At 37.4% G+C, this 17,045-nt stretch overlaps 1 protein-coding gene across 1 annotated transcript; it reads left to right on the top strand.

The window, feature by feature from the left end:
• Window positions 1–1,203: 1,203 nt before the first annotated feature.
• LOC127428194 (eukaryotic initiation factor 4A-III) lies at window positions 1,204–16,805 on the top strand. Its single transcript, XM_051676368.1, has 12 exons — window positions 1,204–1,474; window positions 3,341–3,413; window positions 3,489–3,555; window positions 3,663–3,725; window positions 3,807–3,939; window positions 6,685–6,765; window positions 7,191–7,332; window positions 12,994–13,132; window positions 13,223–13,338; window positions 13,428–13,535; window positions 13,627–13,754; window positions 16,604–16,805. The coding sequence occupies exons 1-12, from the start codon at window positions 1,321–1,323 to the stop codon at window positions 16,618–16,620; spliced, it is 1,221 nt and encodes a 406-aa protein (XP_051532328.1). The 5' UTR covers window positions 1,204–1,320; the 3' UTR covers window positions 16,621–16,805.
• The last annotated feature ends 240 nt before the right edge of the window (window positions 16,806–17,045 follow it).

Here is a 17,045-nt window from a genome sequence, read left to right as displayed (position 1 = left end):
AGGAAATATTTTATACAAGAACTCGAATATATACAGATGGTTCAAGAGACCCAAATCTAGGGATTACAGGAGTGGGAGTAAATATTCCAGACCTTGATATAACTATATCAAAGAGACTAACAGTAGAAATGGTTGCTATTAATACAGGATTAATGTGGGAAGAGGAGATAAGACCAGACAGAGTGCTGGTGTGTTCTGATTCTGCATCTGTTTTAAAAACATTTTTCTACCTGGCAGTCATCAAGGAAAGATCTGATGAATGAAATATTTACGTTGCTGTGGCAAATACATAGGAAAGGAGTGGCAGTAGGATTCTGTTGGGTACCAGCGTATGTAGGGATATCTGGTAAGGAAGTGCAGATGAGCTAGCTAAAAATGCTTTAAAAAGGAAAGAAGTGGATGTTAGCGTTCCTTTGGGTAAAGGTGATATTAAATCCATTATAAGGAAAAATATTGTTAAAGAATGGCAAGATATTTGGAATAATGATGGTAAGGGTAGACATTTATATAAGATATAAAAAAATGGTAGATAGTAAAAGGAATATTTGTGGAAGAAATAGGAAAGAAGAGGTTATAATAACTATGTTAAGACTTGGACATTCAGGTTTGAATTCATCACTGTATATAATTGGAGTACATGAAAATGGTTTATGTGAGTATTGTGGAGTAAAAGAAACAGTTGAGCATGTAATATCTGAATGTAGCAGGTATGAAGAGGAGACAAGAGAGTTAATATTATGTTTAAATAAAAAAGGTCGAAAAGATAAGGATTTGGAATTTTTATTGGGTTGGGAGTATAATAGGGATCAAGCAGGGTACAGGATTTTGATGCAGTACTTAAATAGTACAAGTTTGAATACAAAAATGTAATATATATTAGATTAATGATGCTATTCCACACTTTTAGGATCATGAGGGGTTCTGTGTGGAGGATGGAGAAGCTGAATCATGGGGTCTTGATTGAACTAGAGTGGGGACAAAGCAATTTTTATTTTATTTTTTATTTATGTTTTTAAGGGAGTTGTGTACGAAAGAAGGGAGAGAAGGAAAACGAAAGAATGGAAGGTTAAAGGAAAAGATGAACTAAATAAATCATGATTGCATTACACTTCAGTAGGTGGCGATATGCACATAGTCTGCGTACTGCCAAAACACAAAAGAAGAAGAAGAAGAAGAAGAAGAACACGAGCGTTCCATTCAGTCACGTGACGGGGTAGCCCGTGTTACGTCACACGCGGCGCTCTTCCGTTCGGCCTGCAGACGGGTTCAGACGCGCTTAATATTTTAACTCGTGTTTTTCTATCGATATCTGTTCTAATCATGGCCGCAGCCGCCGCTCCCGTGAGGAAGAGGCTCCTGAAGGAGGAAGACATGACGAAGATCGAGTTTGAGACGAGTGAGGAGGTAGATGTGACGCCGACGTTTGACACGATGGGCTTGAGGGAAGATCTGCTGCGCGGGATATACGCCTATGGTATTAAACACTAATGAGGTTATCAAGGGGCATTTTATTTTTTAAAGGGCCTGGAAAGATCTGCTGGGTGCCATATACAGTTGAAGTCATTAAAACTAATTTTTTAATCACTCCACAGATTTAATATTAGCAAACTATAGTTTTGGCAAGTCGTTTAGGACATCTACTTTGTGCATGACACGAGTAATTGTTTACAGACAGATTGTTTCACTTTTAATTGACTATATCACAATTCCAGTGGGTCAGAAGTTTACATACACTAAGTTAACTGTGCCTTTAAGCAGCTTGGAAAATTCCAGAAAATTATGTCAAGACTTTAGACAATTAGCCAATTAGCTTCTGATAGGAGGTGTACTGAATTGGAGGTGTACCTGTGGATGTATTTTTAGGCCTTCAAACTCAGTGCCTCTTTGCTTGACATCATGGGAAAATCTATAGAAATCAGCCAAGACCTCAGAAAAAACTTTGTGGACCTCCACAAGTCTGGTTCATCCTTGAGAGCAATTCCCACGTTCATCTGTACAAGCAATAGTACACAAATATAAACACCATGGGACCACGCAGCCATCATACTGCTCAGGAAGGAGACACATTATGTCTCCTAGAGATGAACGTAATTTGGTGTGAAAAGTGCAAATCAATCCCAGAACAACAGCAAAGGACCTTGTGAAGATGCTGGAGGAAACAGGCAGACAAGTATCTATATCCACAGCAAAACAAGTCCTATATCGACATAACCTGAAAGGCTGCTCAGCAAGGAAGAAGCCACTGCTCCAAAACCACCATAAAAAGGCCAGACTACAGTTTGCAAGTGCACATGGGGACAAAGATCTTACTTTTTGGAGAAATGTCCTCTGGTCTTATGAAACAAAAATTGAACTGTTTGTCATAATGACCATCATTATGTTTGGAGGAAAAAGGGCGAGGCTTGCAAGCCAAAGAACATCATCCCAACCGTGAAGCATGGGGGTGGCAGCATCATGTTGTGGGGGTGCTTTGCTGCAGGAGGGACTGGTGCACTTCACAAAATAGATAGCATCATGAGGAAGGAAAATTATGTGGATATATTGAAGCAACATCTCAAGACATCAGACAGGAAGTTAAAGCTCGGTCACAAATGGGTCTTCCAAATGGACAGTGACCCCAAGTATACCTCCAAAGTTGTGGCAAAATGGCTTAAGGACAACAAAGTCAAGGTATTGGAGTGGCCATCACAAAGCCCTGACCTCAATCCAATAGAAAATTTGTGGGCAGAACTGAAAAAGCGTGTGTGAGCAAGGAGGCCTACAAACCTGACTCAGTTACACCAGTTCTGTCTGGAGGAATGGGCCAAAATTCCAGAAACTTATTGTGAGAAGCTTGTGGAAGGATACCCAAAACATTTGACCCAAGTTAAACAATTTAAAGACAATACTACCTAATACTAACAAAGTGTATGTAAACTTCTGACCCACTGGGAATGTGATGAAAGAAATAAAAGCTGAAATAAATCAATTTTCAATGAGTTGAAAGCATCATTGGTTCAGTGTAAAAACAATAGAAGTCAACAGAAAGTCCCCACTAAACAAATGTGCAACAAAAACAGAACTGCTGAAAATGGCCCTAGAGGTAGAAAAACTTCTGGGTTCAATACAAGTTAATCTCAGTCAACAGCATTTGTGTCATAATGTTGATTAACACAAATATTAATTTCGACTTGTCCCTCCTTTTCTTTAATAAAAGTACAAATGTGTGTTCCAGTGAGACACTTACAATGGAAGTCAATGGGGTCAATCTTTCAGGATTGTTTGACTGGTGTTCGTGGCTGCAGATTAATTGAACTTGTAATTTGCTTTGTAATGATTTGAAACGTTGTTTATCTTTCAGGTTTTGAGAAACCATCAGCGATTCAGCAGAGAGCCATTAAACAGATCATCAAGGGAAGAGACGTCATCGCACAGTAAGTCGTGGCGCTTCTATGATGATTTTTATGACATGAGTTTTAAGACTCTAACATGGTCTGTCATCTCTCCAGGTCTCAGTCTGGTACTGGTAAAACAGCCACATTTTGTATCTCAGTGCTGCAGTGTTTGGATATTCAGGTTTGTCAACGGTTTGATACTTTTGATTTGATGTTTTTCATTTACACGAGCTGCTGAATCTGTGTAACTACTGTTCAAATGGATTGTTTTTTTTTTTCACACATTAGGTTCGAGAGACTCAAGCACTGATTTTGGCGCCAACCAGGGAGTTAGCAGGACAAATCCAGAAGGTAAAACAAGGACTGTTGCACTTTTGCGCTGCTTCTTGTCATCTGGCAGTGTTCAGTGATGTCACTTCCTATGTTCTGCAGGTGCTGCTAGCGTTGGGTGACTACATGAACGTCCAATGTCACACCTGTATCGGCGGCACAAACGTCGGCGAGGACATCAGGAAGCTGGATTACGGTCAGCACGTGGTGGCTGGAACGCCCGGCAGAGTGTTCGGTGAGTTTGTTTCTGTTCATCTTATCATGCATTCACTTAAAGGGGCCACATACATACTACAATTGTGCTCAAAAGTTTGCATACCCTGGCAGAAATTGTGAAATTTTGGCATTGATTTTGAAAATATGACTGATCATGCAAAAAAAAAAACTGTCTTTTATTTAAGAATAGTGATCATATGAAGCCATTTATCATCACATAGTTGTTTGGCTCCTTTTTAAATCATAATGGTAACAGAAATCACCCAAATGGCCCTGATCAAACGTTTACACACCCTTGAATGTTTGGCCTTGTTACAGACACACAAGGTGACACACACAGGTTTAAATGGCAATTAAAGGTTAATTTCCCACACCTGTGGCTTTTTAAATTGCAATTAGTGTCTGTGTATAAATAGTCAATGAGTTTGTTAGCTCTCATGTGGATGCACTGAGCAGGCTAGATACTGAGCCATGGGGAGCAGAAAAGAACTGTCAAAAGACCTGCGTAACAAGGTAATGGAACTTTATTAAGATGGAAAAGGATATAAAAAGATATCCAAAGCCTTGAAAATGCCAGTCAGTAATGTTCAATCACTTATTAAGAAGTGGAAAATTCAGGGATCTCTTGATACCAAGCCAAGGTCAGGTAGACAAAGAAAGATTTCAGCCACAACTGCCAGAAGAATTGTTCGGGATACAAAGAAAAACCCCACAGGTAACCTCAGGAGAAATACAGGCTGCTCTGGAAAAAGACGGTGTGGTTGTTTCATGGAGCACAATATGACGATACTTGAACAAAAATGAGCTGCATGGTCGAGTTGCCAGAAAGAAGCCTTTACTGCACCAATGCCACAAAAAAGCCCGGTTACAATATGCCCGACAACACCTTGACACGCCTCACAACTTCTGTCACACTGTAATTTGGAGTGACGAGACCAAAATAGAGCTTTATGGTCACAACCATAAGTGCTATGTGTGGTGAGGGGTCAACAAGGCCTATAGTGAAAAGAATACCATCCCCACTGTGAAGCATGGTGGTGGCTCACTGATGTTTTTGGGGGTGTGTGAGCTCTAAAGGCACGGGGAATCTTGTGAAAATTGATGGCAAGATGAATGCAGCATGTTATCAGAAAATACTGTCAGACAATTTGCATTCTTCTGCATGAAAGCTGCACATGGGACACTCTTGGACTTTCCAGCACGACAATGACCCTAAGCACAAGGCCAAGTTGACCCTCCAGTGGTTACAGCAGAAAAAGGTGAAGGTTCTGGAGTGGCCATCACAGTCTCCTGACCTTAATATCATCGAGACACTCTGGGGAGATCTCAAACGTGCGGTTCATGCAAGACGACCAAAGACTTTGCATGACCTGGAGGCATTTTGCCAAGATGAATGGGCAGCTATACCACCTGCAAGAATTTGGGGCCTCATAGACAACTATTACAAAAGACTGCACGCTGTCATTGATGCTAAAGGGGGCAATACACAGTATTAAGAACTAAGGGTATGCAGACTTTTGAACAGGGGTCATTTCACTTTTTTCTTTGTTGCCATGTTTTGTTTTATGATTGTGTCATTCTGTTATAACCTACAGTTGAATATGAATCCCATAAGAAATAAAAGAAATGTGTTTTGCCTGCTCACTCATGTTTTCTTTAAAAATGGTACATATATTACCAATTCTCCAAGGGTATGCAAACTTTTAAGCACAACTCTATTTTATTTTCACATAGATTTACAATCTTTTTATTTTTTCCTCTGTTGTCCACTAGTCAAAATTTCATACACCAAAAGTAGTTGGACTTTAGTTTTTCCATTACTTTTTTCCCTACCCTCAGGCTCTTTTTGCTACTGTGCCTTTAAGGGACAGTTCACCAAAAAATGAAAATTCTCTCATTTATTCGCCCTCATGCCATCCCAGATGTGTATGACTTTCTTTCTTCTGCAGAACACAAATGAAGATATTTAGAAGAATATTTCAGCTCTGTAGGTCCATACAATGCAAGTGAATGGTGTCCAGAACTTTGTAGCTCCATAAATCATATAAACACAGCATAAAAGTAATCCATAAGACCCCACTGGTTTAATCCTTGTCTTCAGAAGTGATATGATAGGTGTGGATGATAAACAGACCTTTTTTTTTTTTTAACTCTAAATCTCCACTTTTACTCTCACTTTTGCATCTGAAAGTCACATGTGGTGCCTGTTTAGTTTCACCATTCACTTGCATTGTATGGACCTACAGAGCTGAAATATTCTTCTAAAAATCTTTATTCGTGTTCTGCAGAAGAAAGTAAGTCATACACATCTGGGATGGCGTGAGGGTGAGTAAATGATGAGAGAATTTTCATTTTTGGGTGAACTATCCCTTTAAGACTTGTATGTAAATGACTTGTCACATTGTCATTCATGAGGGTGGCAATTGGCTGTAAAGGTGTTGACATGTAAATGTATCTGATATATTGATGATTATTAAATGTGAATAAGGCAATGAGCAGTTATATACTGAGTGGTCTTTAAATGAGTTTAGTTTTAATAAATGCTCTTTTGTTCACTGGGAGAAAAAAACCTGAGAAATGCATCATATGATTATCAGTTAAAAAAAATGAGAAACCGAGATGCTTATTTGTGATTATACTTTTATTTGGTTGACATAGCTTAGTCATGGAGTCTTTGGGTGACAAAATACAGTAAAATGTACAAGTGTAATTTGCTTATGACACTGTGGTGTTGTGGTGATTATAAAATCTCTTCCTCATTCAGACATGATCCGCAGAAGGAGTTTGAGAACTCGTGCCATTAAGATGCTGGTGTTGGATGAAGCGGATGAAATGCTCAACAAGGGTAAAAACTTGCTTACATCATTCTCAGCTTGAGATGGCACACACACTGTTTACTGACTGTCGGATGGATATGACACACTAAAATAACAACAACTTTCTCAAAATTGCAAGCCCCAATCTGATTGGCTGACTTTTTGCAACTTCAAATTTGTGTTTGAGGAAGAATGTCCCTGAACAGAAATCCTTAATGCAACATCATCTATATGCATTTTCCTTTTTTTATTTAAAAAAATATATTTTTTAAGAAATTCGCGGAGATTGTCGCAAAATTGATTTAAAATAAAACGGCACATATAAACAAAGTGATCTGTGAATGGTCATTTCACATGTCAGTCAGACATTCTCTTCCTGTTTATGTGGCCGTTCTTGACCTGAAAAAACTCGACATTTTGGCCAACGTCTCCTGTATGTTGCTTCTTTCTGCAGGTTTTAAGGAGCAGATTTACGATGTGTACCGATATCTGCCGCCCGCCACTCAGGTGTGTCTGATAAGCGCTACACTCCCGCACGAAATCCTGGAGATGACCAACAAATTCATGACTGACCCCATCCGCATTCTGGTCAAACGGTAAGCCTAACAGACGGGATGTGATTGTTTGAGTGATACTGTGCTATGATTGTTTCCGTTTTTCTTAGGAGTGTGAATCTTTAGGTTGAAAGCAAATCGATTTGATTCATGATTCACAGGTTTTTGATTCAAGAACGATTTTTGAAAAGTCAATACGATTCGATTCTCCATGAAATTCGTTTGGATTAACGATTAAATTCAGCATTTTTTAAAATGCATTTATAGTATTCTTTAAATTCTTCCCCTAATGTGTCTTTAGCAAGAAAAAGGCAAACTATTTAAGATTGTTTATTCCACCAAAAGTAAGCTGAAAGAAAACCCATTAAATACACGTTCTGTACATACAGGCTACTGGGAATACAATAATAGTACAAGAGTGCAATGTGCCAATGAAATATTACAGAATATAGCTAGAAAATATTCCACATTTCACTAAAGTCTTTTTTTATTAATTTGCTCAACTTTTCCAGACCTTGAAATCACAATTTATAAAAGTGCTGGTATTTCCATGATTTCTATGACCGTGGGGACCCTGAATCAGTAAACTAATCCAAATATTACAACATTAAAGTAACATCATCTGAACATGTTTCAAAGAAAAGAGAAAATTCCCAAACTAAACAATGATAGCAGTAAAATGCACTATTTTACCTTAGAAAATAACGACTTAAGGGCATAATTTGTTTCTAACAATTTAACACAAACTGTGTCTTATCCGTTTGTCAAAATGTCAATTTAATCAATTCATTAATACAAATTCTTAAGTCTGAGAATGTATTACGTCTTACCCTCAAAGTTACATCAGCATCGACTATATCAGAGGTTACAAATAAAAACACAGGAACTCTTTACGAGGGCATTTTTTGCTTCCACATTTTACATTTCAGGTGCATTTTTATGATATTTAATGCCATTTTTGCTTCAAGCTCCCCTTATTTTGAGACCATGTAGTGAACACACAGTGAGTTGGGCTGCAGGGGAGAGCGGGGCACAAACTAACACTTTTGGTTTTCTTAAGTTTGATATAATGCACTTGGTTCAAAGTATTTTTCTTTTTCACATTAATTTTACACGTGTCTGGTACAAATATGTGGAGTTGTTTCATGAATATAGCGTATACTTTTTTTCACCATCTCCCTGGAAAAAAGGAAAGTGAAATGTTACAACGTGCCCCATAGATGGGGCACATTGTAACATCACCATTATGACAGCTCTGAGATTGTTTTTGTCACGCACTGAAAGTATCAGGTGACAAGCTTGAGTCTGTAGTGTGTTCTTGGCTTCAATTTCATGAGTGACTTATGCATGGAAGAATGAATTTATATGAATAGTTTTATGAAATATTGTATCTGGGTGATTCTCATGAAGCCTGTCAAGAAAATGTCCCGGTCCTAAACAAGAAATTATATTTTGCATAGAGAAAATAAAGCCATTAACATTTTCACATTGTGACATTATGACCAGGACATTTTCTTGTCAAGTTTTGAGAGAATCGCCCATCTGTCAGCTGGATTTGTAATTTTTTCATGTCCAGCTGCTCTTCAAGCACAAATGTCACGTTTAATAGTGATGGGCGCTTTTGAAACACGCTTCATGAAGCTTTGAAACCCTTACGAGTCATTTGTTTCAAACCAGTGCTTCGGAGCGTGTATCAAACTGGCCAAGTCACGTGATTTCAGCAAACGAGGCTTCGTTACATCATACTGTTTTGAAATGTTTCGCGGTTACACTAGGGGGTGCTGATCCCACAGTGAAACCCTGAATCAGTGTTAAATGCAGCTGTAACTGATCTAGAGTCAGTTCAGCAACAACTTCGGTCCTGAAAATCAGAATGATTGAAGAATTGCTGGTTAGAATTCAGTCATTTTAAATTCCCTGTCAAAAATAAAAAAATTTGTTTATTAGAGAAAAATTTGAAAGAGACAGAGATATTTATTTTTATTAGCGCAAGTAAACTCAATTTCACGCTGATGCAAATGCTGCATAGTGTAGTGGTTAACTAAGGTGGCCCAGGGGTGCACAACATGACAAAATTAAAGCGAATAAAAGAAAATTAAGCCACAATGCAATAAAATTATCAGAATAGGCTTATTTCCATTGTGCTGTGGCTTTTCTGTTGTGCTTTGGTTAATTTTGCCGTGTTGTGGTTTAATTTCATTGTGTTTTTAGCTTTTATTTGCTTTGCTAATTTTGTTGTTCTGTGCACCCCTGGGCCACCATAGTTAACGCTCGCTTAATAACTAGGGGTGTATCGATTCATTCCTCTCATGATTCAGTTTGGTTCATGATTCTTTATACTAAGAAGTTCAGCTTCAAGAAGTCAAGAAGTTTAGATTGACAGTTTTTTTTTTTTTTTTCTGATTTCTTTAAAAACATATGCAAAACAGTTTCTTTCCTTTTAAAACTGTTCTTAAAAGTGCTAAATAATCCATCAGAGATGTACTTGGACTAAAAATCAGCCCAGAACATTATTTTAGACACACGTTGCTTATACACTGTCACTGATTACATTTAAAATATTTTAAATTAAAATTGCATTTTTCTAAAATATTGTTTCTTATCTATATATATATATATATATATATATATATATAATACAGTTTTAATAGAAGTGCATGCTTATCCAGTTAAATAATAATTTACTAATGAAATCAAATCAGACATGACATTTGACATTTAGGATTTTATTTCCCCATATCATTATTATACATATTCAGCATTATATACAGTAGTTTAATATGACACTATCATTAAACCACTCTCGCTCTTCAAACGGACATTCGATCCGTCGTGCTGAAAAGGTACATCTCTCACGCTCCTGGTTTCAGTTTCCACCAAACCCATCATACAACACCTGTGGTTGCTAGTGTGCAATTATATTTTTGAGATTGTGTGCAATGAAGCGATTTCCATTTGTATGCCTGTGTTACGTAGGCATAGTATTTCAAGCCTATTGGATAGAACAAACTCTAAAACAAAGTCTCATCTCCACAATGGGCAGTGTCAAATTTTTGAAGCGCGATGTATCGTGCCACGATAAACATTCACGCCCCTATTAAACTCAAACTCTGCTGGTGGGTCCACAGGGGGGCGCTATTATCGCAAATTGTCTCCGTATACATAAGTCAGCACATAAGCATGTGAGGTATCGTTTAAAAGCTTAGAATCTGAACTTATCAGAGACTACCATCACTTTTGCATTTGTTACACAAAATAACTAAATAAAGCCTGAAATTGTGTCGCAAATGAGCACCACCTAGAGGTAATGTAGTAGAAATAGTAGTTTGAATATAAAAGACTTTCACATGGCACTTCAATGAACAAGTCATATAACAAATGAAAGCTCTCATCCTGAGGAATTTGCCTTAATATCACAGTTTAAAAGAATTTCAGAAGAATCACAAAATGAAATATGATTTCTGTAAGTCTTCAAATACATGTCTCTTATGTACTGATCACCACTGCTGTAAGCCCCGAATAGCTAAAAACGTTATATCTGCTTTTACCTTAGGAAGTTGTCTAAAAAATGAGTCATTTTTTACTTGTCTGTGAGCTTGCATGGCTGAATAATCCAATGTTATATCTTAGATTTCCAGAACAAAATATGCCATTCAGGAGGAAAAATATGCTAAACAAGTAATCGGATTTTTTTTTTTTTTTTTTTCAACTATTGATGATATATCATCGCAAAGATGAGGATCTCCGCTTTCTAATGACACCTAGATTGAGCTTCTAGTCCACTCATAGCCCTTTTCCACCGATATGGTATGGGTTCCTGGGCCAGTGTGAATTCTTGAACTGTGCCGTGCATTTCCACCGCAGAAAAGGCCGTTACGGGGCTGAAAACCTGGTTCTGCACCAGCCCCAAAAGCTTGCTGGTCTCTACGCAGGAACTGATTACGTCAGGGGATGGAGGGTGGGATAATGTTTCGTCATCATGGTAAAGGTTTCCCAAACAACAACAGTAGCTACCATCTGCAGCAAGGAGTACTACTTCGCTCTATAACAAAACAAAAAAAAATCAACAAAATTATCAGACATCAAAAGCGTTCAGGTAACATGATGAGACGAGTGCTCTACTTGTGATATGATATTTACGAAGGTCCGAGATAAACTAGAGAGATCGCAAAGGAAAAATTACTCTACGAGAATGAAGATACAGCATAAAATGATGCCTGCCATCTGAATATAGCGGATAATTGGATAATTGACCAAATCATAAACAAATTGAAAAACACTTAAGGGAGTACAGGGACCATAAGAAGCATTTAAGCATAAGTGACAGTGGATGGAGCAACGATGTTTTGGACTCTGACACCGAAAGTTGGCTAACAAAGTTTGCCAACTTTGTTAGCTTGTAATATCGTGGCTATCTGTTAAATAAATGGTGGGATTCTCAATCAATAATATTATATGCAATGGCAAAACTCCAAATACAACCATCTGGTACACCAATGTTAATAATGATTCCACTGTAACAGAGTTAAGCCATAGTTCATACAATATAATGTAATTACCTGTCGTCTTTAGGAGTCGTCTTTGACAATCTTGTTGAGCAATGTTATAACGATGGATTGCATTAATCCGTATGTTTAAATATGTCCTCATAAACAAGAGTAAAAGCTGTATACAAACATACATTTGTTTGTTTGAGGTAGTCACGTGAAACTACCACGTAGACAGTAACCTGTTACGTCACCGTTCGACTCTCAGGACAGTGGAATGGCGTGACCGGTTTACAATAGGCACCAGATTGCCCCAGCCCTGAACCAGCGAGCACAGGCTCGGCACGAGAACCATCACAATTTCGGTGGAAAAGGGCTATCAGAGGCCGAGATATGTGATGAAACAGTGAGGGTGGTGCATAAGCTGAAAATTAGACAATGTCTATGGACGAGCACATCTGACTGTAGTACTTGCTGCCATCTAGTGGAACAAAATAAGACTTTTCAAAGTGAGAGAGTGAACAGAACCAGAATTACATGTTTACAAAGTTGGGCCAAAAAACATAAAATAAAAATAATTCTGATTATCATAAGATTATAAACACAGACAATATTATTTATGAATAATTGGAGTCTTTTATATGGGTTTTCTGAAAACCTATTTTGAGAGCAATTTTTTGCATTTATTCCACACTGTGTGTGTAAGGTGAGCTTTTAAATTTGAGTGTGAATTTTTAGGCAGCAGCCGAAAATACATCAGAGTTTAACAAGTTAATAAACTAAAGTTTTCCGTATTTGACTCGGAGTCCCATGCTATCGGTGTAAATGAATACCATAATGTTTCCTTTTCAAATGTTTATTGCACAATCTGTATATGCAGAAATATATATGTTTTAATTATTCAAAACAAAGTGTTGTTTTCGAATATTAAAAAGCAAGTATTGTTTGGTACTTCAAATAATTTTGAAACTGTAATCAGAAAAAGCTTAGATGACCAGCAGATGTCCTCAGCGTGCTGAGTTTAGAGCACTTCGAAACAGAGAATCAGTTTCGGAAAGCTTTGTTTCTGTTTTATTTTATTATTTCTTTTTATATATATTCTTATTAAATTCTCTCTTCTTGTTTATATTATTGTAATACATTTTTAATCCAGGGCTGACTGCATATATGTGTGTGACAAACAACAGTTTTAAGTTGATGTATTTCTTGTGGGCAGTGATGAGTTGACACTGGAGGGCATCAAACAGTTTTTCGTGGCTGTCGAACGAGAGGAGTGGAAGTTTGACACTCTGTGTGACCTGTACGACACACTCACCATTACACAAGCTGTTATCTTCTGCAACACCAAACGCAAGGTCAGTCCCTCTCCAGTCACACCAGTGAACTCTTCAGTGGTCGACAACTGGCATGAATGAGACCGCTGAACTGTGTCTGTCATGTTTCAGGTGGACTGGCTGACAGAGAAGATGAGAGAAGCGAACTTCACTGTGTCGTCAATGCACGGAGACATGCCACAGAAAGAGAGAGAATCCATCATGAAAGAGTTCAGATCTGGAGCCAGGTGAACTCAGACTAATCCCAAAACTATCATCCTCATCATACTCTGAGAGTGCATGTGTTCATTAACGCTCGATTGTTTTGTGTGTGTAGTCGAGTGTTGATCTCCACAGACGTGTGGGCCAGAGGTCTGGATGTTCCTCAGGTGTCTCTAATCATCAACTATGATCTGCCCAACAACAGAGAGTTGTACATCCACAGGTACAAACACAGAATCCACCACACCTGAAAATCACATCCAGGCAGTCTGGAAGAAGCCAGTGTGATTGAGATGGAATGTTTCTCTCATCAGGATTGGTCGATCAGGTCGATATGGCAGGAAGGGTGTGGCCATCAACTTTGTGAAGAATGACGACATTCGTATTCTGCGTGATATTGAGCAATACTATTCCACACAGATTGATGAAATGCCCATGAACGGTGAGTTTCAATCCAGTCCTTATTTTAACTGCTGCCAATTTTTTTTTTCTTCAAATGACACTAGATTATCTGTAGAATTTTCAGATTATTTAATATTTGAATACAAAGACTTTGTAGGGTTGCCACTTTGGCCCTGGAAAATTCCTGGACACCTGATCAATGACTGAAAAACATTATTTATGATCATTTACTCCTTGTTCAATATGGAAATTTGTGTGTATATAACAAATAATTCAATCAAACAATAACATCAACACACTATAAAAAAACAATTAAAACAAATTTCATTGTTTTTTATTTAAAATTACTCTCTTTAATTTGATGGAATTTTATGAAACTGAAATGTGTAAAAAAAAAAAAAAAAAAAAAAAAAATATATATATATACAGGTGCATCTCAATAAATTAGATTGTCGTGGAAAAGTTCATTTATTTCAGTAATTCAACACAAATTGTGAAACTCGTGTATTAAATAAATTCAGTGCACACAGACTGAAGTAGTTTAAGTCTTTGGTTCTTTTAATTGTGATGATTTTGGCTCACATTTAACAAAAACCCACCAATTCACTATCTCAAAAAATTAGAATACATCATAAGACCAATAAAAAAAACATTTTTAGTGAATTGTTGGCCTTCTGGAAAGTATGTTCATTTACTGTATATGTACTCAATACTTGGTAGGGGCTCCTTTTGCTTTAATTACTGCCTCAATTCGACGTGGCATGGAGGTGATCAGTTTGTGGCACTGCTGAGGTGGTATGGAAGCCCAGGTTTCTTTGACAGTGGCCTTCAGCTCATCTGCATTTTTTGGTCTCTTGTTTCTCATTTTCCTCTTGACAATACCCCATAGATTCTCTATGGGGTTCAGGTCTGGTGAGTTTGCTGGCCAGTCAAGCACACCAACACCATGGTCATTTAACCAACTTTTGGTGCTTTTGGCAGTGTGGGCAGGTGCCAAATCCTGCTGGAAAATGAAATCAGCATCTTTAAAAAGCTGGTCAGCAGAAGGAAGCATGAAGTGCTCCAAAATTTCTTGGTAAACGGGTGCAGTGACTTTGGTTTTCAAAAAACACAATGGACCAACACCAGCAGATGACATTGTACCCCAAATCATCACAGACTGTGGAAACTTAACACTGGACTTCAAGCAACTTGGGCTATGAGCTTCTCCACCCTTCCTCCAGACTCTAGGACCTTGGTTTCCAAATGAAATACAAAACTTGCTCTCATCTGAAAAGAGGACTTTGGACCACTGGGCAACAGTCCAGTTCTTCTTCTCCTTAGCCCAGGTAAGACACCTCTGACGTTGTCTGTGGTTCAGGAGTGGTTTAACAAGAGGAATACAACAACTGTAGCCAAATTCCTTGACACGTCTGTGTGTGGTGGCTCTTGATGCCTTGACCCCAGCCTCAGTCCATTCCTTGTGAAGTTCACCCAAATTCTTGAATCGATTTTGCTTGACAATCATAAGGCTGCGGTTCTCTCGGTTGGTTGTGCATCTTTTTCTTCCACACTTTTTCCTTCCACTCAACTTTCTGTTAACATGCTTGGATACAGCACTCTGTGAACAGCCAGCTTCTTTGGCAATGAATGTTTGTGGCTTACCCTCCTTGTGAAGGGTGTCAATGATTGTCTTCTGGACAACTGTCGGATCAGCAGTCTTCCCCATGATTGTGTAGCCTAGTGAACCAAACTGAGAGACCATTTTGAAGGCTCAGGAAACCTTTGCAGTTGTTTGGAGCTGATTAGCTGATTGGCATGTCACCATATTCTAATTTTTTGAGATAGTGAATTGGTGGGTTTTTGTTAAATGTGAGCCAAAATCATCACAATTAAAAGAACCAAAGACTTAAACTACTTCAGTCTGTGTGCATTGAATTTGTTTAATACACGTGTTTCACAATTTGAGTTGAATTACTGAAATAAATGAACTTTTTCATGACATTCTAATTTATTGAGATGCACCTGTATATATATGATTTTAATAAGTGTGCGTGCACAGGGTTAACATTTACTTATTGTGACCATAAGCAATTTTCTTGAATTTATAGTTCACACAGAACATTTAAAAGTTTTAAAATGTATAAAGAATGAAGTTATGTATAAAGTTTAAAAAACATTCGTACATTTAAATCAAAGGAAATCAGATAAATGTACATAAACATTCACTCTAAAAATATTTTCAATTTCAAAACAAATTTCCATCAAATTGAATTGAGTAATCTCAAACAAAATTAAGTACAAATCTTATTATTTTAATCTTATATATGATCTTATTATAATCTTATATATTAAGTTTTATTTAATTTTGTTAAAGATCACACAATTCAATCTGAAATGTGTAAATCTTAAAAATAGTCTTTTTTTTTGTTTGTTTTTTGTGTTTTGGCCAATATGAACCCAGGTGGGAAAAAAGTGAAAAATCATACAGAAAAGCCTCACATCATATCTGATCACACCGGTTTACTAAACTGAATCAGACTTATGAATGTGTTTGATTCTGCTTGCATACTGTTCTTATTAACAAGGGTTCATATGTCTGAATGTGTCGTGAAGATATGCCCATTGCACAAAGGTGCCTTTAATTGTTCCTTTAAGGCTGAGTAGCCTGACAGGAACAACTCGAGGTACCTTTTTCACATTGCGTGAAAATATTAAAATTCTGGGGCAATGTGTGTCCCGGAGTGGAATTCAGTGTTTCCAGAGCAGACTGTTAAAACACCAGGATGATCATGGAATATCCTGGACGGGGTGGCAATCCTAAGACTTTGATAATTCTGCTTAATGCAAAATACTCGTACATTTTTCCCAATGTATCCAGTATATGAACTGTAACATTTTATTTTTCAGTGGCTGACCTGATTTAAGCTGTTGGATATGGGGTGAAATAATCCAATAGCAGTTTTGCATTCATCTGGGTCTTTTTATTTACTCTGGTATTTTTATGTATTTTAAGTGTGCTCTGATGCATATTGTGTTGTAAGTAGCGGTGGTTCAATGCACATCATTGGATATTGTAAATAAAGAGTCTTTGTCGCCGTCTTTGATCTAATCTGTGTGTTTTTAGTCTTTTTCTGATTTATTAGAAATAAAAAACATGAACAGGACAATGTTACAAAAAGAGAAATATGATTACGTTTCATAAAACAAGTATAAATGTACAAGTGTAGTTTAGTAAATTGATGAGCAGTCATTGCATTTCAAAAAACAAAATTCAGATTTTAAATATTAAAGAGATAGTTCACATACAAATGAAAATAGTCATTACTCACCCTCATGTCATTCCAAACCT

Source organism: Myxocyprinus asiaticus, chromosome 37, assembly GCF_019703515.2.
Source record: "Myxocyprinus asiaticus isolate MX2 ecotype Aquarium Trade chromosome 37, UBuf_Myxa_2, whole genome shotgun sequence".
NCBI lineage: Eukaryota > Metazoa > Chordata > Actinopteri > Cypriniformes > Catostomidae > Myxocyprinus > Myxocyprinus asiaticus.
Note: the sequence above shows the minus strand (reverse complement) of the source record. Positions and strands in the feature narration are given on the sequence as shown.

Excerpts from the sequence above, each read along its gene's own strand:
- LOC127428194 (XM_051676368.1), top strand. The coding sequence starts at position 1,321 with ATGGCCGCAGCCGCCGCTCCCGTGAGGAAGAGGCTCCTGAAGGAGGAA. Across the intron at positions 3,726-3,806 it reads TAGCAGGACAAATCCAGAAG|GTGCTGCTAGCGTTGGGTGA; the intron begins GTAAAACAAGGA and ends TATGTTCTGCAG. Across the intron at positions 3,940-6,684 it reads AACGCCCGGCAGAGTGTTCG|ACATGATCCGCAGAAGGAGT; the intron begins GTGAGTTTGTTT and ends TTCCTCATTCAG.